General features: G+C 44.3%; 1 protein-coding gene across 3 annotated transcripts in view; it reads left to right on the forward strand.

Moving 5' to 3' along the window:
• Positions 1 to 25,480, forward strand: part of ARHGEF3 (Rho guanine nucleotide exchange factor 3) — a 313,864-nt gene that overhangs the window by 145,648 nt on the left and 142,736 nt on the right. For all 3 annotated transcript variants that reach the window (XM_042236047.1, XM_012099859.4, XM_012099858.5), the window contains one exon: positions 24,968 to 25,030. In XM_042236047.1, the coding sequence (XP_042091981.1) occupies positions 24,968 to 25,030 (63 nt within the window). The remainder of the gene's footprint in view (positions 1 to 24,967; positions 25,031 to 25,480) is intronic.

Consider the following 25,480-nt stretch of genomic DNA (forward strand, 5'->3'; position numbering starts at 1 on the left):
GAGTGCTCAGAACCCATGTGTGGGCTCCTGGTGGCCATCGGACAGAGCAGGTCGAGAGCAGCACTGTCCAGTAGAACTTTACGTCATGATGCTGGTGTTCTGTGTCTGCTCTGTCTCACACAGAAACCAACAGCCACGGATGGCTATTGAGCACGTGACATGTGGCTGGCACAGCTAAGGAGCTGAGTTTTAAGTGTTGTTTGGGTGTGTGTGTTAGTCACTCAGTCAAGTCTGCCTCTTTGCCACCCATGGACTGTATAACCTGCCAGGCTTCTTTGTCCATGGAATTCAGGCAAGAATACTGGAGTAGGTAGCCATTCCTTTCTCCATGGGATCTTCCTAACCCAGGGATCAAACCTGGGTCTCCTGCAATGCAGACAGCTTCTTTACCATCTGAGCCATTAATTTTCCTTAATTAAAATTAAAATTTAAATAGCCACATGTATCAAGTGGCTATCATTTTGGATAGTGTAACTCTAGAGATTTGATCTTATAGAAATATCCATTTAAACTTAACCAAGGTATCATTTTTCATCTACCATATTGACAGAGATTAAAAAGTTTGATAACACTGCTTGGCAAAGATAATCGAACCTCTCATGCGTGGTAGTGGGAGTACAAATTAGAAGAGCCTTTACAGAGGACAGTTTGACAGTGTTTATCGAACTTACAAATATATATTCCCTTGGACCCAGCAGTTTCATTCCTGGATATTAGTGCTGCAGAGTCTCTCACATGTGTAAACTGATCTATGTAGAAGGATATTTGCTGCAGCAAAAGATTGGAAACCACATATCCAGTTAATGGGGGGTGGGTGGACAAACAAGCTTTGTTTTTAAAATATAATTTGCAACTATTAAGAAAATGGGGCCGATTTTTATTTGATAGTGTGGAAGGCTGTCTAAGCTATAATGTTAAGTATAGAGCAGTGCATATAGGAAATCAGTCCTGAATATTCATTGGAAGGACTGATGCTAAAGCTGAAACTCCAGTACTTTGGCCACCTGATGCGAAGAGCTGACTCATTTGAAAAGACCCTGATGCTGGGAAAGATTGAGGGCAGAAGAAGAAGGGGACGACAGAGGATGAGATGGTTGGAGGGCATCACCGACTCAATGGACATGGGTTTGGGTGAACTCTGGGAGTTGGTGATGGACAGGGAGGCCTGGTGTGCTGCAGTTCATGGGGTCGCAAAGGGTTGGACATGACTAAGTGACTGAACTGACCTGAGTGCATATAGTACAAATGCCATTTGGGTAAAAGAAATGATATGCTGATTTATGTCTAGAGCAACTCTGGAATGTAGAAGGAACCAGTCACAATGGTTTCCTCCTAGGAGAGGAAGGGATAGATGTGGGAAAGAAGTCTGCTTATCATTGTATGGTATACCCTTTTGGAATTTAATGCAAAGTATTTCAGTTACTTATTTAAACAATAAGTATTTAAAACACAAAAAAGTAAACTCCAAAGGAAGGGTGAATCAGAGAAGGCTTCTGAGAGGAGGTGACCTTTGGATGGGGTTGCAAAAGATTCATAGGAGTCTTAGCAAGAGGAAAGTTGAGACTCAGAGACATCAACAAGAAGAACAGGTCAGGCATGTATGTAAACCTGGAGGTGGCCAGGGTACTGGTATATAAGACAGAGCATTAATGGAGTTTGGACAGACAAGAGTCTGTCCGAATGGGAAGGGGTTTTGTGCGGTGTGGACTCAACCCTGTGAGCCATAGGTAGCCATTCATTATTTGAGGAAAGTGGGAAATGACATGACTGTGTTTGTGTGAAAGACAACTTTTGGCAGAATGGAGGGTGATTTAAAACAGTGGTTCTAAAGTGTGATCCACAGAGCTCCCGAGGCCTAGAAAGTACTAACTGCATAACTTCAGAACAGATTTCGTTCGTACGTGTCAACAAAAATAGCACACCACAGCAGACTGATGACAGAAGCAGATATATGAATCCAGCTGTCTCCTCTGCAGCCAGACATTAAAAAGAATTATAAGAGTAGGAAACAGTCTTGCTCTTCTTGCTATTTTTTTAAACAAATAGTTAATTGTCAAATGTGATAACTAGATTAAGAAGTAAAAGTACACTCATTTTTAAAATAAGAAAAATTTTAATTCTCAATTTTATTTTCTAATACTGCAAATATTAATAAAACCAACAAAAGAAAATACTCTGTGGGGCCCTTGATACTTTTTAAAAAATATATAAAAGGGTCCTGAGACCAAAAATTTTGAGAACCACTAGTCTAGAAACAAGGAGGTTCTGTGTGCTTATGATTCTGGTTGGATCAAAATAAATTTTCGGGAAACAAATGCAGAGTCCCGTAGGAGGCAGGATCTAACAGTGCTGGAGTTGATGTGTTTTGCATATGCGAGCACGATGCAGTGGTCTGGGCAGGGATGTGTGAAAGAAATAGTCCAATTGATATAGATGGGTTTTGACTGATGGAAATGCTGGTGCATGTTGTATACTCCATTTATGCACTAAAAGATATTTCTGTTGTGTCCAGTCCTTTGCTGTTATAAACATCCTGATCTCCCTGTGTGTGTGCGCGCACTCAGTCGTGTCTGACTCTGCAACCCCATGGACTGTAGCCCGCCAGACTCCTCTGTCCTTGGGATTTCCCAGGCAAGAATACTGGAACGAGTTGCCGTTTCCTCCTCCAGGAGATCTCCCCAACTCAGGGATCAAACGCACGTCTCTTGAGTCTCCCACACTGGCAGGCAGATTCTTGACTACTGGCGCCACCCGGGAAGCCCTCCCTATATAGGCCTCTAAGTTCCCACCACCTGCAAGAATTACGCTAGACTACGTCCTTAAACATTAGGCTGTTCACTAATGCCTTGTTCATGGAGATTTACGGGATCTTGACGAACTCAAATAACAAGAATTGACTGTATGTCTGTCAGTATGTGTATCTTTTCTTTCCCCTTCCTTTCTCCCTTGCTCACTCTCCTTTTTGCCCTCTCTTCCTTCTCCTAACCGCTTGATTTTCCACTCTTTTTCACTGATCATTAGTCCTTCTGTCGTTAGCCCTTTTAAAAAGTTGAGGTTAAAGATTGGTTTACAGCACTGTGTTTCATGTGCGTGACATTGTATTTCTACTTCGATATGCTCACCACCAAAAATTTAATTTTCATCCATCACCATATAGTTGACCCCTTTGATCCGTTTCTCCTTTCCCTGCCCCTTCTCTAGTAACCACCACTGTGTTTTCTGTATCTATATGCTTCATTTTGGTTGGTTGGTTCATTTATTTTTTTTTTTCTTGTATTCTTCATATGAGTGAAGTCACGTGGTATTTGTTTTTGTGTGTCTGACTTAATTTCACTAGCCTAATACCCTCAAGATCCATCTGTATTGTCACACATGGCAGGATTTCATCTTTTCATGGCTGAGTAGTAGTCCCCTATGTGTGTGGATGTATGTTATATATGTATTCCATATATATGTATATATATATATGTGTACACACACACACACACATCTTCTTGATCCGCTTATCCATTGATTGGTACTTGCTGGACTGGAAGAAACACAGCTGGAATCAAGGCTGCCGGGGGAAATATCAATAACCTCAGATATGAAGATGACACCACCCTTATGGCAGAAAGTGAAGAGGAACTAAAAAGCTCTTGATGAAAGTGAAAGAGGAGAGTGAAAAGGTTGGCTTAAAGCTCAACATTCAGAAAACGAATATCATGGCATCCAGTCCCATCACTTCATGGGAAATAGATGGGGAAACAGTGGAAACAGTGTCACACTTTATTTCGGGGGGGCTCCAAAATCACTGCAGTTGGTGACTGCAGCCATGAAATTAAAAGACGCTTACTCCTTGGAAGAAAAGTTATGACCAACCTAGATAGCATATTCAAAAGCAGAGACATTACTTTGCCGACTAAGGTCCATCTAGTCAAGGCTATGGTTTTTCCTGTGGTCATGTATGGATGTGAGAGTTGGACTGTGGAGAAAGCGTAGCGCCAAAGAATGGATGCTTTTGAACTGTGATGTTGGAGAAGACTCTTGAGAGTCCCTTGGACTGCAAGGAGATCCAACCAGTCCATTCTGAAGGAGATCAATCCTGGGATTTCTTTGGAAGGAATAATGCTAAAGTTGAAACGCCAGTACTTTGACTACCTCATGTGAAGAGTTGACTCATTGGAAAAGACCCTGATGCTGGGAGGGATTGGGGGCAGGAGGAGAAAGGGACGACCGAGGATGAGATGGCTGGATGGCATCACAGACCTGATGGATGTGAGTCTGAGTGAACTCTGGGAGTTGGTGATAGACAGGGAGGCCTGGCGTGCTGCGATTCATGGGGTCGCAAAGAGTTGGATACGACGACAGAGCGACTGAACTGAACTGAACATCATTTACATATCTTGGCTGTTGTAAAAAACTGAGCATTAGCCTTGAGTCTTTAAAAGATATCCAGGGAAGGTGCCTTTGTCAATTTAACACACATTGGTGGATCACCTTCTTTGTGTAGTGCACTGGGTTATGCTGGAATCTGGACACAGACATTGTGTTTCAAGAACAATACAGCTAGAATCATTGTCATCTGTGATTTTGAGGCAAATGTAGAATATCATATTTGTTTCTAGAAAGTGTTCCCCAGTCTCTGCTGTTCTCATTGCCCATCTTCCCACCTTCACCCAGCAGTCTCCTTGGCTACGTGTTGTCATCCACACACACAGTGTTAGGAGGAGACTTTGGAGACACCTAGACCAGTGCTCTTGCCTTACAAATAATAAACCTGAGATCCAGAGCGAGAAGGTGAGATGCCTAAGGTCATATAGCTAGTTTGATGATCTTAAAAAGTGGATAATAACTAGGTAACTAGGTAATTGTTCTCTAGTTGCTCCATCTTACTACTTACACATCAGATAAGAGAAAGCTAATAACTCTTGTAAAGTTTTTCCTGGTGGCTCAGTCAGTAAAGAGTCTGCTGCAGTGGGGAAACCTGCAATGCAAGAGACCCAGGTTCAGTCCCTGGGTCAGGAAGATCCCCTGGAGAAGGAAATGGCAACCCGCTCCAGTATTCTGGCCTGGACAATTCCATGGACAGAGGAGCCTAGCCGGCTACCATCCATGGGGTCACAAAGAGTCGGACACGACTGAGTGACTAATAAACACACACAAAAACACTTGTGATCTGGCAACTTCTCATAACATTTCTTAGAACAGACTTCTGTAAATTGTTCACATTGTAATAAAGCTAGAGGATATACACAGATGTAAGTTTTAGAACTATTTAGGCTTAAACTTTCTTTTTTTTTTTTCCTTCACAGAACCATTTTGTATCTGTGGCCAAGGTTTTTAAATTCCTCATTTGGATTATTTTTGTCACCAAAATATTTTTTATAGTATATCCTAAAGTGGGCATCGCTTGGTCCCAATGATACACAGCACAGATTTGAGAGCCAGCACTGTGACAACAGAGAGGGGAGACACCGCCCACAAAGCCAACCAGGAAACAGATTCAACAGGCCTCACTTCCCTCCCACTCCCCAAAGCTGAGCCTCCACCCCTCCCCTCCCAAAAAGGGGCAGGAAGAAGGTTCAGAAAAGATAATGTGCCCATCCTTCAACAAAGCTTGGCTCACCCTTTGGGTCTTCCACATGGTCCCGTTTCCTGTGGCTAAACTTAGACCTGTTAGATATGAATTTCATTTTTAATCCATGACTGGGCAGACAGAGGGCAGACAGATCTTCTCCAGAAGGGATGGGCGGGTGTTGAGAGGATGGATGGTGTAGAAGTCGCTTCTCATTCATTCTGGGGAAGAGGGCAACAGAGTGTCACTTTTTCTGTGCTTGTCAGGAGCAGCAGGGTCATGCGCCAGTTACTTTGTGTGACCATTAGGAGAGGGAGTTTCCACAAAGAAAGTGTTTCCTAAACCTCCCTCAACTATGAATCATCTTCTGCCATAGCCTTTAACATTTTAAAATACTTAATAGCTTTCTGTAAAACAACAGTTTTCCCCTTAGAGTTATCTTTAATGGAAAGTTTATATTATAATAAACAGAAAACCAGTATGCTGGCCCAACTTTGAATACTAGATACCCACAAAACAATGTAACTAAATTCTGGCTAGGTGCTGTTGCCTGAGTCTCTCTCTTGGAGGGAGAGTAAAGGTTGAGATTGGTAAGCATTGAGTATGTGTTAAAGGTGAGGTAGCCCCAGTCAGATGCTCCCCTGGTGGCTCAGCAGTAAAGAGTCCACCTGCCAAGCAGGAGACCCAGGCTTCATCCCTGGGTCGCGAAGATCCCCTAGAGAAGGAGATGGCAACCCACTCTGATATTTTCACCTGGAGAATCCCATGGACTGAGGAGCCTGACAGGCTAGAGTCCATGGGGTTGTAAGAGTCAGACCCAACTCAGTGACTAAACTACCACCACGGCAATCTGATAGACCAAGAATGGACCGTGACTTGAAAATGGTACCTCTGCTCTTATGTGATCTGCTGGGGAAAGCCTGTCAGAGCACTGTCCCAGTGTTCCACTCGCACCGCCTAAGCTGCAGGTGTCACCTCCAGAGTCCCCGGGACCCACGTGTGACTTCCTGTGTCCTTCAGCTTGTAGGGGTTTCCAGCCAAGGGTTGACGTCCCGAGGGGCCCCTCCCCGTCAGTGAGGGGGTGGATTGAATGCTTTGACCTCCCGATCTGTTAGTGGAAAATTATGAGCTGTGTCTTATACAGTCCCTCACGGGGGTGGGAGGGGGCCCAGTGGGTTGTTCTCCAGCTCCAGCTGCCCACAGCTGAAACCTGGTGGCTTTACATCTTTTTGGGGCCTCCCTCCTTTCACCACCTCACTGTCTCACTCCTCACCAGTTCTTCGTGGGGTTTACCACCCCTGCATGTAAACAGCTTATACCTAAATCGTCACCCAGGATCTGCTGTGCGGGGAGCCCAAACCACAACAGCTGGTAAGCATACCGCCTAAAATAATCTTACAAACCACCATGACACCAGACCCATCCTCTGGGAAACAGTAGCCCAACGTACATGTCCAAATGATGTAAAGAAATGTATTGCGTGTTTTTTTTTTTCTTTAAAGTTCAAAAATGTATTGAAATTCTTGGTGTTCAACTCTTCCATTTTCCCTAACATTTTAGTGATACTCTGTTCTGATGAGTAACATCATTTTCCATTTTTGCTGTTCCTCTTTGAGTATACTATTATAGCTTGCTAACAAACTTCAGTTCAGTTCAGTCTCTCAGTCATGTCCGACTATTTGCAACTCCATGAATCACAGCACGCCAGGCCTCCCTGTCCATCACCAACTCTCGGAGTTCACTCAGACTCAGGTCCATTGAGTCAGTGATGCCATCCAGCCATCTCATCCTCGGTCGTCCCTTTCTCCTCCTGCCCCCAATCCCTCCCAGCATCAGGGTCTTTTCCAATGAGTCAACTCTTCGCATGAGGTGGCCAAAGTACTGGCGTTTCAACTTTAGCATTATTACTTCCAAAGAAATCCCAGGGCTGATCTCCTTCAGAATGGACTGGTTGGATCTCCCTGCAGTCCAAGGGACTCTCAAGAGTCTTCTCCAACACCACAGTTCAAAAGCATCAATTCTTCGGCGCTCAGCCTTCTTCACAGTCCAACTCTCACATCCATACATGACCACAGGAAAAACCATAGCCTTGACTAGATGGACCTTAGTCGGCAAAGTAACGTCTCTGCTTTTGAATATGCTCTCTAGGTTGGTCATAACTTTTCTTCCAAGGAGTAAGCGTCTTTTAATTTCATGGCTGCAGTCACCATCTGCAGTGATTTTGGAGCCCAAAAATATAAAGTCTGACACTGTTTCCGCTGTTTCCCCATCTATTTCCCATGAAGTGATGGGACCAGATGCCATGATCTTCGTTTTCTGAATGTTGAACTTTAAGCCAACTTTTTTGCTCTCCTCTTTCACTTTCATCAAGAGGCTTTTGAGTTCCTCTTCACTTTCTGCCACAAGGGTGGTGTCATCTGCATATCTGAGGTTATTGATATTTCTCTCGGCAATCTGGATTCCAGCTTGTGTTTCTTCCAGTCCAGCGTTTCTCATGATGTACTCTGCATATAAGTTAAATAAGCAGGGTGACAATATACAGCCTTGACATACTCCTGTTCCTATTTGGAAACAGTCTGTTGTTCCATGTCCGGTTCTAACTGTTGCTTCCTGACCTGCATACAGATTTCTCAAGAGGCAGGTCAGGTGGTCTGGTATTCCCATATCTTTCAGAATTTTCCACAGTTTATTGTGATCCACACAGTCAAAGGCTTTGGCATAGTCAATAAAGCAGAAACAGATGTTTTTCTGGAACTCTCTTGCTTTTTTCCATGATCCAGCGATGTTGGCAATTTGATCTCTGGTTCCTCTGCCTTTTCTAAAACCAGCTTGAACATCAGGGAGTTCACGGTTCACGTATTGCTGAAGCCTGGCTTGGAGAATTTTGAGCATTACTTTACTAGCATGTGAGATGAGTGCAATTATGCAGTAATTTGAGCATTCTTTGGCATTGCCTTTCTTTGGGATTGGAACAAAAACTGACCTTTTTCAGTCCTGTGGCCACTGCTCAGTTTTCACAGCATCATCTTTCAGGATTTGAAACAGCTCAACTGGAATGCCATCACCTCCACTAGCTGTGTTTGTAGTGATGCTTTCTAAGGCCCACTTGACTTTACATTCCAGGATGTCTGGCTCTAGATGAGTGACCACACCATCGTGACTATCCGGGTTGTAAAGATCTTTTCTGTACAGTTCCTCTGTGTATTCTTGCCACCTCTTCTTAATATCTTCTGCTTCTGTTAGGTCCATACCATTTCTGTCCTTTATCGAGCCCATCTTTGCATGAAATGTTCCCTTGGTATCTCTAATTTTCTTGAAGAGATCTCTAGTCTTTCCCATTCTGTTGTTTTCCACTATTGCTTTGCATTGATCGCTGAAGAAGGCTTTCTTATCTCTTCTTGCTATTCTTTGGAACTCTGCATTCAGATGCTTTTATCTTTCCTTTTCTCCTTTGCTTTTTGCCTCTCTTCTTTTCACAGCTATTTGTAAGGCCTCCCTAGACAGCCATTTTGCTTTTTTGCATTTCTTTTCCATGGGGATGGTCTTGATCCCTGTCTCCTGTACAATGTCACGAACCTCATTCCATAGTTCATCAGGCACTCTATCTATCAGATCTAGGCCCTTAAATCTATTTCTCACTTCTACTGTATAATCATAAGGGATTTGATTTAGGTCATACCTGAATGGTCTAGCAGTTTTCCCTACTTTCTTCAATTTGAGTCTGAATTTGGTAATAAGGAGTTCATGATCTGAGCCACAGTCAGCTCCTGGTCTTGTTTTTGTTGACTGTGTAGAGCTTCTGTACAGTCACAGACTCCTCCAACCATGGGATTTTCCAGGCAAGGATACTGGAGTGGGTTGCCATTTCCTTCTCCAGGGGCTCTTCTCAACCCAGGGATTGAGAAGACACTAAGAAGTCTTGAGAAACTCAGGGCTGTTTTCATGACTAACAATAACAGAAAGATGAGTAAAATTATCCACCCTTAGTTTCCCTTCCTGGCTTCCAGGGCTTCCCTACTGGCTCAGACAGTAGGGTCTGCCTACAGTGCAAAAGACCAGGGTTCAATCCCTGGGTTGAGAAGAGCCCCTGGAGAAGGAAATGGCACCCCACTCTAGTATCCTTGCCTGGAAAATCCCATGGTTGGAGGAGCCTTGCAGGCTACAGTCCTGGGGTCGCAGAGTTGGACATGACTGAGCAGCTTCACTTTCACTTTCTCTTCAAATAAACTGATAAAGAAAATTACTCCAGTACAGTTCTCATCCTTATAAATGGGAAATGATGTCAACAATCATGTTCATGGACACTGGCCAATCAGAACAGTCATCAGGTACTGTGTGGGAGACTTGTGGGAAGGGAGAACTTGAACGTTTAATGATGAGGGCCCTTTAGGAGCTCTCACTCCTCATCTATCCCCATCTGTGCTTGGTTGGCTTCATCCCATCACTGAAATGTCATCCCGGCTGTTCCTCCTCTGGGAAACCTCCCTGACCTCTCTCTCCAATAGCTTCACCCCTCACCTCCTTTGATAGGCTTTCCTATTACCCTGGTTTACTTTCTTTATAATTCTTGCTGTTGTTCAGTTGCTAAGTCATATCCAACCCATGAACTGCAGCATGCCAGGCTTCACTATCTCCCAGAGTTTGGTCAGACTCATGTCCATTGAGTTAATGATGCCAGCCAACCATCTCATCCTCTGCCACTCCCTTCTCCTTTTGCCTTCAATCTTTCCCAACATCAGGGTCTTTTCCAATGAGTTAACTCTAAGCATCATGGGGCCAAAGTATTGGAGCTTCACCTTCAGTCCTTCCAGTGAATATTCAGGGTTGATTTCCTTTAGAATTGACCGATTATTACTCTTAGTACACCTTAAAACTAGCTTGTTTATTTGCTTATTATTTTATAATATCTATTCCCTCCAAGGGCAGGGGCTCTATCTATTTTGTTAACCAGTTTATCTCCAGCAGCTTGCACAGTGCATCTAATAGGCACTCCATAAAATAGTTATTGAATGAATGAAACTTTGGAGTGAAGGTCATTCATCTGAGTCTCATTCCTGGATTTCCATTGCCAAAAAATAAAAAGAGGAATATTGTGGGTCACAGAATCAAAAATGGAACTCTATGGATAACACATCTTGGTGTTTTAGTCTTCATGAAAAGAAATTCTACAGCTTTATGTGCACTGTTTGGGAGCTAGTGGGTTTATTTGTTCATGTAAGTCAATCAACACACATTTATTGAGCTTTCTGTGTATTGGACTAGGCCTTAGTAATGTCCAGCAAAGTTCTAGACATGAAAGAATTCTACTCTTAGTAAAACATGGATTTCCTGGGAAATGGATTAAATTTTGGATAAATGTGCTTTGATTCTGCAAAATCCAGACCTCCGTTTCAGACTTCAGGATAAAAATGATTGGGATGGGCTTTGAAGCAAAAAATCAGGATTAGAAAATTTAGCACAAAGTCCTTCCCCCTCCCTGCAGCCCCCTCTGTGGCTTAGCACTACTCCTGCTTTTTACTCAAAACTTGACAGGACATGATAGTGCTGCTGAAGGAGGGCTATCGTGAATACCTGCCTGTTCTTGGTGTTTGTGGCCCTTTACCTCTTGCCTATAATTTGGTCTTGTGGTGAGGCCCTCCTCCCCTTTCAGACACAGCTGCAGAAGGAAAATGTCCCTGTTAATCACAGTTGACATCTTTCCAGACACCGCATCAGAAATGGTAACTGGCTTTCACATTACTGTTCTGACAGGTTCTCTGCAGACTATTGCCAGGAGTGTTTTCTGAGGTTAGTCAAGACTAGTCTGAAAACTGGTGGTCTGCTTTGTGCTAATGACTCTAGTCAGACCAGAAGAAGGGTCCAGTCCTTCCAGAGGCCACATCTGCAGAGCTCCATTGAGAAACGTTGTTGGCATATTCAAGTACATCATTTTGAGAGGAGGGGAAATATCTGTTACACAGTTATTTTCCTTTTAGAGGTTTCTTTCCTACTGAGAAACATCTTAAAGAATAGGCAGCTTCTTGTGAGAATTTCAAGTTTTGTTTGGAAGAGAGCTAAATATTTTGACCAAATAATCCTTAAATTATGTTCTTCTCAAGCCTAAGGGATTGTGTTCCAGCTAATGCCCAACCAAAGTCTGCTGAAATACCTAGGCAGACTCACTCCCTTTTAGATGCTCAGGGGCTTGCAGGCTCCAAAAGTTAGCAGATACTGCAGAGTTGAGCCCTGAGGGCCTGAGGGCTCTTGGAGTTGGGCACTGGGTGAATATCAGATGCCTGCAAAAGGAATGAATGTTTATGGGCTTGTTTTTGTTTTTGTTTTTTTTGAGGACAGGGGAAAGTGTGCAGGTTATTTGTGAACTTCTTTTATTTTACTTTTGGCAACTTAAGATTTAAAACTTATAGAAAAGTTGCAAGTCTAGAAAAAGATACTCCTCAATACCTTTTACACACTTCACTGATTGCTTAAGTTTGCTCTCTCTGTATCTCTTTGTCTCTGTATCAGTCTTTCTCCATAGATACATGCTTGCATGCTAAGCCGATTCAGTCGTGTCCAACTCTGAGGGCTATGGACTGTAGCCCCCCAGTCTCCTCTGTCCATGGGATTCTCCAGGCAAGAATACTGGAGTGGTTGCCATACCCTCCTCCAGGGGATCTTCCCCATCCAGGGATTGGACCCAAGTCTGTTGGGTCTCCTGTGCTGGCAGGCAGGTTCTTTACCACTAGCACCACCTGGGAAGCCCCTCTCCATAAGTTGTTCAGTCGCTAAGTCGTGTCCGACTTGTTGTGACCCCATACTGACTGCAATATGCCAGGCTCCTCTGTCCTTCACTATCCCTTGCAGTTTGCTCAGATTCATGTCCATTGAGTCAGTGATGCAATCTAACAACTTATCCCCTGCTGCCCCCTTCTTTTCCTTTCAATCTTTCCCAGCATCAGGGTCTTTTCCAATAAGTTGGCTGTTTGTGTCACATGGCCAAAGTATTGGAGCTTCAGCATCAGTTCTTCCAATGAGTATTCAGTGTTGATTTCCTTTAGGATTGACTGATTTGATCTCCTTGCAGGAATAGAAGGAATTCTCAAGAGTCCTCTCCAACAGCACAATTTGAAACCATCAGTTCTTTGGTGCTCAGCCTTCTTTATATAAATGTGTGCGTGTGTGTGTATACATATGTATTACATAAATGTATATATTATATATGTAAATAAATATATATTATATAATTATATATTTCAGTAAATTTATATATTACATATATATTGAAATTTATTTTATACATTTATATATACATATATATGTATATACTAAATACTTAACTATGAGAGTAATTACAATTACTTTCACACAAGTATAATTGTCAGAAGAAGAAAGTTTAACATTGGCAAAACATATTAACTCCTCCACCATTCATTTTTAAAGTTTGCCAGCTGTTACAATAATGTATTTTATAGCTGGTTGTTTTTTTTTTTTTCCTGGTCTAGAGTCCAGTTCAGGATCATGCATTGCACTTATTGCCACTTGTCCTTTGGTCTCCTTTAATCTGGAACAGTTCCCCAGGCCTGTTTGGTGTTTCTTGATTTTGACTCTTTTGAAGAATAGAAGCCACTTAGGTTGTACAGTTTCCTTCTCTGTGGGCCTATTAGATGTTTTTTCATGACTAGATTTAGAATTTGCATTTTAAAAATATCTAAAGTGATGGAAGAATGCCTTTTTTAGGCTGTGCGTTTATTTTTCACAGTTCAAGAGGTTTGGAGGACCAAGATCAAGGTGCTGATCTATATGGTGTCTGGCAAGGAGCTTCTTCCTGATTTGCAGACAACCACCTTCTTTCTGTGTCCATAAATGACAAAGAAAACAAACTTCTCTTTCATGTCTCTTCTTATAAAAGCACTAATCCCATTCATGAGGGTTCTATCCTCACCACCTAATCACCTCTCAAAGGTCCCACCTCCAAATACCATCACATTGGGAGTTAAGGCTTCAACAAGGGAATTTGGGAGACTCAAACGTTCAGTCTGTAACAGGAGAGGATCAGGCGCAAATGAGGGTCCTCCTCAGACAGTATCAGGGAGGTCTGAGCCTTCACCTCCACAGTTAGTCTTAATGAAGCCTCTGGACTGAGGCTCTGGCTATTAAATAGGAGGTCCACTCAGTCCTTTCTGTGTCTTGCCAGGGGACAGCCATTGCAAAGGTCATTCACCTTTAAATTTCTTCCCAGCTTTATCTTTAAAAACTCATGTAAAATGACATTCCATTCTTCTTAAAGTATATGAAAAAGACTTACCTGGCTTCCCACAAAGTCAGGTTGATGGACTGTTTTTATTCTGTGGCTTTAACCCGCCTCCTATTCCACTGCTCAGTTTTAGAAGCACAGAGTTGTGTTCAGCTTGTCTTAGGTTCAGTACCCTAGAAGCAGACCTGGATACAAGTGCGAGTACTTTATTTGGTCACCAGAAACACTGGTGAGGGACTGAGGAAGAGAAACGGGGTACAGGGTGTGATCATGAACAGGTTAGCTCTGAGAATACCTGGGGCTCAAACCTGCTGTGGACTTCTGGGAGACTGCACGATCTGGGAGACTGCATGAAACTTTGCTGCATGATCTACTCAATCTGGGGAGCTTCTGCAAACTCCTGATGTTCAGAATCTGCAGATGGCAAGAGCCAGTCCCTGGGAGCTTTTTAAACTCCTCTAGTGTTTCCAGTGTATGGTCAAAACTGAGATGACTGTATTTCAGAGTTGTCCCCTCAAGCTTTAGGAAGCTGGAGTGTTTACCTGCCAACTGCAGTTCATCGCAGGTTGAGAGCTGCTCCTGGTGACATTAACAGCCAAGCATTTCTGGCCTGTAAAAAGCTGAGGCATGCCAGGGAATGGTGATTGCCCAGGGAGCATGGGCCAAGAGTATCAGCTACTAGCTGGATATGATATCAAATCCTGGCTTTGTCCAAGCACTCTTAGAGCAGTTTTAATCATGTCATTTAAACTCTTTAAGCCTCAGTTCCTGGTGGCTCAGACGGTGAAAAATCTGCCTGTAGTACAGGAGACCCAGGTTCGATCCCTGAGTCAGAAAGATCCCCTAGAGAAGGGAATGGCTACCCACTCGAGTATTCTTGCCTGGAGAATTCCATGGACAAGGGGGCCTGGCAGGCTACAGTCCATGGGGTTGCAGAGTCAGACGTGACTGAGTGACTGAACACTTTTCCTTGTGTATAATAACTTCTTTGTCCAAGCTGTGAGGATCAGATATAATATATGGAAAGCACCCAGCATGCAGTGAATTCTTAACAGATCTTTGTTTTAAACCCAGCAAGTGGAAAGAGGGAGGGGAGGAAGGGGCTGCTTGAAGCATCCAGAACATGGCATAAAGCAATGCAGATTGTGAGTTCTAATCTGGTTAGATAGCACCAAATAGTTCTACTAGGGAAATTTTTCTTTATTTAAAGGAATGCTATGATGAGTTGTCAGGATATACACAGTGGCTAAGCAGGTGCAACCCATTTCTCTAGCATGTTCCATCTCTGCTATGTGTGCCAAGTTGTCCCCAGAACTAGTGGATGCAGAAACTGGTAGTTGAAGGGAAATTGCTCTTCCTATAGATGAATGCCTGACTGGCTGCTAGTATTTGGGGGCGCTACTCAGGAATGCATGGGGTGCTGTGGCTGCAAAGGCATGACCAGTAGTGAGGTCTGTCCTGATAGGAAAAGGCAGGAGTCCCAAGTGAAGAAGTGAGAACTCTCCTTGTAAAATCAGATTCCCAATATTATCATGGGCAATAAGCACATTTGAGTCTGAATCGTGCAGTTGGACCTTGGTTATGTGGAGTAATTCTCTAGAAATTAAGCAATTATTGGGACATTCCCTAAGCTATATGGGTTTCTATTTTGGTTGATAAGGGCTTCAGACAGTTCTGTGCGGGAATAATTTTAATACATAAGAGTTCTTTATGCTGGTAAAAAATAAGTGAATTAGCAAATAACGGAGGACCCGGGAGGCACCGGTGATAACAGTGTATAATGAACCACAGATTGTGACTAAGCCATTTCAGTGCCCTGAGAGCAGCAGGAAACAATAGAAAACAATTACAGTGATCGTTAGAAGGCTTAGGGGGAAAGTGCCCTGTTTAATGAGGTTCTGTGCTTCTTGTCAAACTCCATCGTTGGCAACCTTTATGAATATGAGCCTCCTTTCCCACCTCGGATGGGTGCGCATATAGAGTTTGTCTGGAGCAGTCCATCTGGAAAATACGCTCGCCAGTGCTCTGCCCTGGACAGACAGGTTTCTGTCTTCTCTCCTGCTCCTTTGGCCTTGAATGTTTGGAGAAAAAAGTGGTCTGTAAATAGTCATGGGATGATCGTGAAACTGGCTGCTCTCGATTGTCAGGGCTGCTGGTGACCCTGGCCGGTTGTGACACCTGGTGGTGACCCCTGACCTCTCATCTGCCTGGGTGAACATCTTTTCCCTCCCATGGGAGAGGAGGACCTTTCCTTGGCTAATGTGACCTTATCTCTGCTTCCCAGCAAGCTGAAGGCCACGTGTTCTGGGGCCAAAATCAAAATTGCAGCTTTTCTTGATTTGCCAAAATCAAGTCAGTGGGTACACTCTTGTACGTGAGTGTACATGCTTCCCACTCCCCCACCCCCACCCCCACCCCGGTGCCATTCCTGCCATTCCTGCCGCTACTAGTGATAACCAATGCGGAGAGGTTGCTGTGTGACAGGCATTGTAGTGAGCCCTTTACTCACACTGATCTATTTGACTCTCATGATATCCTTAGTTATTTTATAGATAAGGAAACTGAGGTTCAGAGAGGAGAAATTATGTGCTTAAGGTTCTATACCACACGGCATGACGAGGACATAAACCTACCAAGTCTAACTTTAGAGCCCATAGTTAATGGCTGCTGCTGCTGCTGCTAAGTCGCTTCAGTCATGTCCGACTCTGTGCGACCCCATAGATGGCAGCCCACCAGGCTCCCCCGTCCCTGGGATTCTCCAGGTAAGAACAGCCATTTTCTTCTCCAATGTATGAAAGTGAAAAGTGAAAGTGAAGTTGCTCAGTTGTGTCCAACTCTTAGCAACCCCATGGACTGCAGCCCACCAGGCTCCTCCGTCCATGGGATTTTCCAGGCAAGAGTGCTGGAGTGGGGTGCCATTGCCTTCTCCGACAGTTAATGGCATCTGAGCACAAAACTATATATTATGTTGTGCTCAGTTGTATCCGACTCTTTGCTATGCTATGGACTGCACCCTGCCAGGCTCCTCTGTCCATGGGATTCTCTGGGAAAGAAAACTGGAGTGGGTTGCCATTTCTTTCTCTAGGGGATCTTCCTGACCCAGGGATTGAACCCACATCTCCTCCAGCTCCTGCATTGCAGGTAGATTCTTTACCACTGAGCCACCAGTTAGTTAAGATTTGTTTACCAGCGGCTCAGGGAGCACCATGATTTCCAGGTTTTCTACCCTGGGAGCACATTAAAAAGCCTAGGAAAAAAAAAGATCATGGTTCCTGGATGCTGGAGAAGGGAGGATGTTTTTTAAAATAAGGTATTAAAAATGGAGCAGGGGTTCCCTCTCAGTTTTTTTGCTCAGCCCTGGAGCTGAGACAGGAGAAATGAGATGTGGATCCTCTCCTGCTCACATGTGAGTTTAGTGAGTCAAGTTCCAGCTAAGGACAAGTACAAGAACATAAAATCCTTTTCTAATCTCTCCCTAAAGAAGGCACAGATGAAAGGCCTCATCAAAGCCTCTGAAACCACCAAAGCTGTTTGCCAGCAAAGAGATAAATCAGGAAGGTTTGAGATCTGGTTTGAATTTAATAATTACAAATGAATAATCAGGGGCCATTCGCTGTCAAGTCGGGAGCTGTACTCTTTCCACCAGTGCATTTCTGCTACTCTGGTCACTTGGTTATTAAATAGAAAAGCCCTGTGATTAAATCACAGGGCTGTTCCAACACTAATCAATTCAATCTCGGTCGTTTGAAATTAAGTCAGGCCTTGCACTTGCCCTGCCTCTGTGACAGAAGTGGGAACCACACACTGCAAACGTGACTGAAGGTATCCAGAGAGCATCCATTTACAGCCCTATGTGATGTGGGTACGTAGAGGAGGGTCAGGCTGCATCCCAGGTCTCTTATTTATCATCCTGCAGGATTGCCTCCTCCACCATCTCTAATACCAACATCTTTGCCTGCCTCTCCACATCCAGTAACAACAAAGCAGCAGTGATAATAGTAGTAATAGTGATTATTATAGTAACCACAGAAGCAATAATAATTATCATTTTTTAATCTCTTGCCATATGCCTGGCCCTGTTGTAAATATGTTATCTGCTTTAATCCTTCAAATAAGCCTATGATGAAGAAATCAAAGTTTATGGAAATATATCATAGACAGTTTCATATCTCACACACCTGGAACCTGCCTGGCCCATAGTTCGTCTTCTATAAATATTTGTTGTGTGCCTGAAGTGATAGAGAACATCAGTATCTGTGATTCAGTTGCTGTGATAAGATCACAGCAAGGAGAAGTGATGGATCCTGAACTCAGTCGGTCTCATTTATTCTCTTTGTTTCCTTGAGGTATGTAGGTAAATGTCTTATGAGCCTTTTTATATTGTTCTGAGGCACATATTGTTTTAAATGTAAATTTACTTTATGTGCTTCTCTGATGGCTCAGATGGTAAAGAATCTGCCTGCAATGCAGGAGACCCGGATTCAATCCCTGGATTGGAAAGATCCTGTGGAGAAGGGATTAGCAACCCACTCCAGTATTCTTGCCTGGGAAATCCCATGGACAGAGGAGCCTGCCAGGCTCCTGGGGTCGCAGAGTTGGACATGACTGACCGACTAAGACTTTCACACTTCCCTTCACAATTTTTATATTAATTTAAATAAATCACACTTTGTTTTTAAACGATATGAAAAGAGAAGTAGCACTGGATGGTGAAAGGATCAGTGGTTTGGGAACCAGCAACGGCACCCCACTCCAGTACTCTTCCCTGGAAAATCCCATGGACGGAGGAGCCTCGTAGGCTGCAGTCCATGAGGTCGCTGAGGGTCAGACACGACTGAGCGACTTCACTTTCACTTTTCACTTTCATGCACTGAAGAAGGAAATGGCACCCCACTCCAGTGTTCTTGCCTGGAGAATCCCAGGGGAGCCTGGTGGGCTGTCGTCTATGGGGTTGCACAGACTTGGACACGACTGAAGTGACCTAGCAGCAACAGCAGCTGGTGTAGAGAAAACTGCCCTCTCCAGCATTTGCTAGTTTTGTGACCTTGAACAAATCCCTGAAGCCTTCCCACGCTTCAGTGTTCTCTGGAAAATGAGCACCACCATGCTCACTGAGGCCGGGCTGAGGAGAAGCTGGAAAGGAACAGTTCTTTAAATGATGAGCACAGTGCGTGGCTCACAGCAGACACCCAGTTCCCGCACCCACTTCTCTCCACCCCCACTATATATCTGATGGTGATTCTCCTCTGCTTCCAAGACTCAAAGCCTCAAAGGATCCCAAGAGTTGGGTCTAGAGAGACTGTAAGCTGAGCCTGATAAGAATCAGACAGGCATAGACCTGGGACCAGCTCTTCTGCAAATCCATCAGCTGAGGACAGGTAGGGTCAGTGCTCTTGGCAGAGAGCCTTACCCGGAACCACAGAAAAACACTTGTTCCCAGACCGTTTACTGATGAGATTTATGTGTCTGCCTTGTGCTGTCAGAAGGTAGCCAAGCCCAAGAGGAGGTGGTCACAGGGAGGCCTGGAGAACAGTGATGTGCTGTGAAAGTGGATGGTGTCACCAGGAATGAGTCTCAGAGTCCGCCCCATCTGTCCAGAGAGACCTGTGTCTCAATCAGAACTCAGATCCCCATGTACAAAAGACTTTGCCCTGTTGCAGATTAACAGAGAGAGCCTCCTGGTCGGTTTTTGAGCCAAGAAGCATGAGGTTTTTCCAGCACCCGAGCACCTCTAGAAAGCATCTCCATGAAATATGTAGCCCGCAGGGTTAAGGAATCAGACGGTATACTCTAGCCCTTTGTTCCCGTACATTCCCTTCCGTAACTGTTTTTCCTCCCTGACTCAGGTAGATGTTCAGAAAAAGCGTTCAGATGCCAAATCAGGTCGCTTATGGTTGGATTCAGCCAGCTGTTTCATTTCAGTCTTGCTGTTATCAATCCTGGATTTGTTGCTCCTGAACAACATCAGGCTGGGCGCTCATGGTGTTGCTCGGGGAAGTGCATGCTTGCTGCCTAGTCACGGGTGTGCCTCACTCTTGAACAGAACTGACACTTCTCACATGAGGAGTGAAAATCACCAGTGTTCCACTTGGACCAATGTCTGAACAGTTGTAATTTTTTTTAACTTATCTGTATAATTTAAGGAAAATAAATGCCCCTGCTGGTTAAGAAAAAGAGTCTGTTATTTGAAAAGCAAAAATCGTAGCTTGAACTTGCATGTTTTGAGTCCCCAAGGAAATTTGAGGTTGAAGAATTTTAGCCTTCAATGATCTTTGCTTTTGAGGTTTTGATTTAATTTTGGCAGCCAGGTGGTTAGCGGAAGGGAAGGGTGTCGCCCCAAGAACATGGGCCTCCTTTATTTATCCTTTTTTTAGTCACTCATTAAGAGATTATTCATTGACCTGCTGCTCAGCACAGGACGCTGGGGTTTTAAGTTATGCACTCAAATCAGAGAGCCCAGACTACAGCACAGTCCCTGGGCTCACCCACGGCGCACTATTTTTCATAGTTGAAAGGGAAATGGACTGTGCATTCTCCTCACTAACTGTGACAAGAATCACAGGTGGGTCTCTGGCTCTTCAAATAGGCTGAGAACCCATGAGACCAAGTATGTAAATGCAGGTGTTTGACACACAGAGTTCTTCCTCCCTTGGAGCTGCCCCAGGTCATGTCTCCATGACTTCTGATGCGCACGGAAAGGTGGTGCTGGGCTGGTGGGATGGGTACCCGTTTGTTCCCCTCCACCGTGCCCTCCTTCCCCGAAGTTGGATAATAGTGAAGAAGACAAGCTTCTCAAAGGGAGCAGGGTCATAAGTATGAGCAAATGAAGAAATACTCTTCTGGGGGACTTGGCTAGGTACTGGGTACTGTAGCCTGTTCTAAGAATGTGATCGTGACAGACTAAATCCTGCCTCTGTGTGCTTGCATCTCATGAGAAAGTCAACCCGAAAACTGAAAATTAAAGTATCTCTCTGAAGTGAGTCTCTCCTGCTGGTCTCTGTCTCTACAGCTTGTCTGAATCATTCACAGCAGAGATCACAGTCTAAAATATTTTTTGTTTTCTTTTTATTCCCAGTTAGTGGGAAGGGAGCATGCCTGGCTCGTTCACTGCTGGATCCGAGCACCCAGAGCAGGGCCTCGCACGTCGGAAGTGCTCAGTGAACAGCGAATGAGCACACGACCTAGTGACCCTGTGAAGTGTTTGCGTTGGGCCCGAAGTTAAAATTGCAGACTCCTTCTGTGTTGCTGACCATGGTCAGTTAACACCCTATGCAATGGAAATTGAAAAGAACACCCACTTTGATAATCCATGCAGTTTACTTTGTGAAATGGGTGGGTTTCTTAAGGAGATCTTTCCATCCCAGGTTAACCGGCTGTGGCTTACTTTAAAGGCCACTAGAGGACTTTTGTGGAGAAGGCAATGGCACCCCACTCCAGTACTCTTGCCTGGAAAATCCCATGGACGGAGGAGCCTGGTAGGCTGCAGTCCATGGGGTCTTGAAGAGTCAGGCATGACTGAGCGACTTCACTTTCACTTTTCACTTTCATGCATTGAAGAAGGAAATGGCAACCCGCTCCAGTGTTCTTGCCTGGAGAATCCCAGGGACGGGGGAGCCTGGTGGGCTGCCGTCTATGGGGTCACACAGAGTGGGACACGACTGAAGTGACTTAGCAGAGGACTTTTGTCTTCTGCATTTGGCTCTTGGTATGCATAGAAGCATCAGGGGTTAGTGATGCTTAGGAGGCTGTGTTCCAACCCTGGATGGTAAACTGAGTTGGTCTGGAGAGGGCTGCATGCCCGTGAGAGAAAGAGCCTCTGTTAGTGTCCTCTCTCCTTCACTAGGGTGGAATTAGGGGGTAATAGTTCAGTTCAGTCACTCAGTCGTGTCCAACTCTTTGCAACCCCATGAATCGCAGCACGCCAGGCCTCCCTGTCTATCACCATCTCATGGAGTTCACTCAGACTCACATCCATCGAGTCTGTGATGCCAACCAGCCATCTCATCCACTGTCGTCCCCTTCTCCTCCTGCCCCCAATCCCTCCCAGCATCAGAGTCTTTTCCAATGAGTCTACTCTTCGCATGAGGTGGCCAAAGTACTGGAGCTTCAGCTTTAGCATCATTCCTTCCAAAGAAATCCCAGGGTTGATCTCCTTCAGAATGGACTGGTTGGATCTCCTTGCAGTCCAAGGGACTCTCAAGAGTCTTCTCCAACACCACAGTTCAAAAGCATCAATTCTTTGGTGCTCAGCCTTTTTCATAGTCCAACTCTCACATCCATACATGACCACAGGAAAAACCATAGCCTTGACTAGATGGACCTTAGTCGGCAAAGTAATGTCTCTGCTTTTGAATATACTATCTGGGTTGGTGATAACTTTTCTTCCAAGGAGTAAGCGTCTTTTAATTTCATGGCTGCAGTCACCATCTGCAGTGATTTTGGAGCCCCAAAAAATAAAGTCTGACACTGTTTCCCCATCTATTTTCTGTGGAGTGATGGGACCAGATGCCATGATCTTCGTTTTCTGAATGTTGAGCATAAAAAGTTGGCTTAAAGCTCAACATTCAGAAAACGAAGATCATGGCATCTGGTCCCATCACTTGGGGGGTAACAGGCCACTGTAAATGTGTCACATTGACAAAATCATTGAGCCCTCACAATGGAACTGCAGCATCATGGAATTCCATAATCTAACACCACCAGAGAGCGGCGTACATCTCTGTGGCTTACAGTTTGGGGAGTACCGGGAGCCACCATTTACTGTGCCGTTACCATGTGCCAGGTGCTGTATACATAGCTCCTGTAATCCTCAGGACAGCCTGACCTCGTGGTTAATGGCCACTTTACAGATAACACCCCAGCACCTCTGCCCTCTCATTGGATTTCCCAAGATCACAAGTCTAATTCTGTAGCCTCCCAAGGCAAGAGAAGCCAGGCTCAGGAAATGGCATAGGTTGTCCTGGGTGGCAGGGCACCAGTGCAGAGATCCCTACTCTTTTACCCCAGCACACGTTACTGATTGATTGCAGCCTTCCCTCACTTGCTGTGCTGTGAAACCCTTCTCAATACAGCACTCAAGGCAGATGCTGCCAGGCATTCCAAATGGCAAATGAGTCATAACCTGTTTGCCAAGTGTGCTTTAAATGGGGTGTGTGTGCGTGCGCGTGTGTGCGTGCGTGCATGCGTGCATGTGTGTGAAGAATTTTGCCCTAGGAATTCAAGTTTTGGATTCAGGGTGTTATACCGTAGCCATGTAACTTGGGAGCCATTTGTTTATCTCTCCTAACTTCAATTTATTTACCTGTAGAATGGAAACTATGCCTTGCCATACTCACCTCCAAAGTCACCATATAAATACAGGCCAATGAATTGGCTTCAGTGGCACCACAGTGCTGCTTTTAATTGTAACTGAATGATGAATCAGTATGGGTCATGTCCCTACACGAACATGAAGCAGCCCCTGCCAAAGTGACAAGCAGCTCTCCGCGTCCTCTTGGGACTCCCCCAAAGCCCGTGAGTGGAGTATTTGGCTCCCTGACAATCACCAACCACACGGTGAACTTGTTAGTGAAGATTCTTGGATATTATCTCATTATGGCTGATTGAGGATCCTGGCTCCTAGCATTGGATCTCACTGCTCAAGTGGAATGATTTATGGATCTAGGACTCCATACTCTGTATGGAACCATGTTAACCTTTGGGATTTGAAACATCTAGGTAACTGGTGACGGAAAAGAGGCCCCACTCTCCTCCCCATCTGTGTCTGGCAAACTCTTAATTCATCCATCAGACCTGTTCAAATGCCTCCTCCTCTGAGAAAACACCCCCAGCCCCCACCAAGGCCAAGCTAATTACTCCCTCACTGTGCTCCAGAGCCCTCCAGCCCACAGGCTGAGCACTTGCTGTGCACCAGGCACTCTGCTGCGTGCTAACACATATCACTGTATTTACTTCTCCCTCTCGGAGAATAAAAGCTTATGTTACCACCTCCACCTTAGAGTTGAGAAAGGGTGACTCAGGCAAGTGAAGTGACTTTCCCTAGGATAATTGGATCTTACTGCATTATAATCACACCAGAGTCTGTGTCTCTTATAGGAATATGACAATTACGTGAGTTAATGTGAGTTCCTTAACTAGGGAAGTTGCCATTCTCGGCATTCCTGGGAGCAAACACAGGACCTCGTGCATAATAGGTGCTCCACAAATCTTTGTTGAGCTGAAGAAATAATAGAAGAGTTATAGTGAGATAGTCAAGGACAGATAAGGACTGGGTGCTTTCCAAGATCTGCCTGTGTTCACACTCATCATCTAATAGAGGAGAAAGGGCAGGAGGTGATGGACTTCTTTGAGGGCTGAAGACTCCAACTGTCTCTCATACCACTCCACTGTAACCTCATACTTTGGGATTCCGGTCTGCTGGCAGCTTTCTGCCAAGTAGGGGACTTGGCAAGTCACAAATTAGAGACTCAAGAAATACTTACCTGATTGGTTAAGCTAGAGATGCAGAAGAGAAGTAAATGTGTCTCTGAAGAGCTTGATTGCATTTGCAAATGGAGTTTCTTTTCTTTTTATACGGCGGATAATACATTTTTTCCAATCCCATAGACTTCCATGGTTGTAAGTTCATTTCAAATATAGCTTTCTTCAGTTCCAATAGTGACTCTTCTGAGTCTTGGTGATTATGGCTCTAAAATGGGAAGGTTGGAGAAGATGTCTAAGGTTCTTTCCAACGTTTTGGTTCTGTGGTGACATCAGTACCCTGGATGAAGTTTAGAACAAATTTAACTTACACCAATACAAAGCAGGGCTAAAAATGGAATATCTTTAAGTGAATTAGACTATTTCCAGTCTAATGTCTTCTTCCATGTTAAGAAAAATCTCAACTCTGTGTCTAAATTTCTAAGTCTTGCTAAACAGAGACATTTAGAAAAAAAGAAACTATAAAGAGAAACAAACTGTAGCAGCTTGAATAAGAACAATAATGCAAACCAGTTATCCCAGAGCTTAATCATTTCCTGTAATTTCTTAGGCTTTCTGAGAACTTGGTCTAAGGTTTTGCATAACATGGTAGAAATGAAAAGGATTACATGTGCTATTTGATTGCATTTTTTTCTTTCCTTAATCGAAGTAATAATCCTTGTTTACATTTGAACTTTGTTTTATTGTTTGTTTCACAGCGGAAACGGAAGCAGAGCACCCAGGATGAAGATGCGGTTAGCCTTTGTAGTCTTGATATAAGTGTAAGTACAGTCCTTCCTACGTCCCCTGCCATGGGAACACCTCTCATCTCTGAATGTGTTTGTTAACATGCTGTGGGCTTTAGGTGAGCTTCCAGGATTCAATTACAGAGGTTGGGATCTGGGGGGAAATGTTAAAAAAATTTTTTTTTTTCATTTTACTGGAAGAAACTGTGTGGCCAGCTTAAACTTCCAAGCCACTTGTTTATTGCTCGTGTCTTTTCTCTCATAAAATGAACGATGAAATCAGTGCATCTGGATAGAATCTAGATAAAGCCCGCTGTGCCGTGTTAGAGGCTGACTACTGAAGGCGGACCAGATGTTTGTCCCCCTGTGGAGGAAGTTGGCAGATTGGCCCAACTCAAGCAGCTGCATAGCTCAAAGACCAGAAGTGTCTGGCAGCATGGCTGAGGGAGTGGCTTTGGTTTCAACAGCTTAGTTTGAATGAAGATT

The sequence above is a fragment of the Ovis aries genome, chromosome 19 (genome assembly GCF_016772045.2).
Source record: "Ovis aries strain OAR_USU_Benz2616 breed Rambouillet chromosome 19, ARS-UI_Ramb_v3.0, whole genome shotgun sequence".
NCBI classification, from domain to species: Eukaryota; Metazoa; Chordata; class Mammalia; order Artiodactyla; family Bovidae; genus Ovis; species Ovis aries.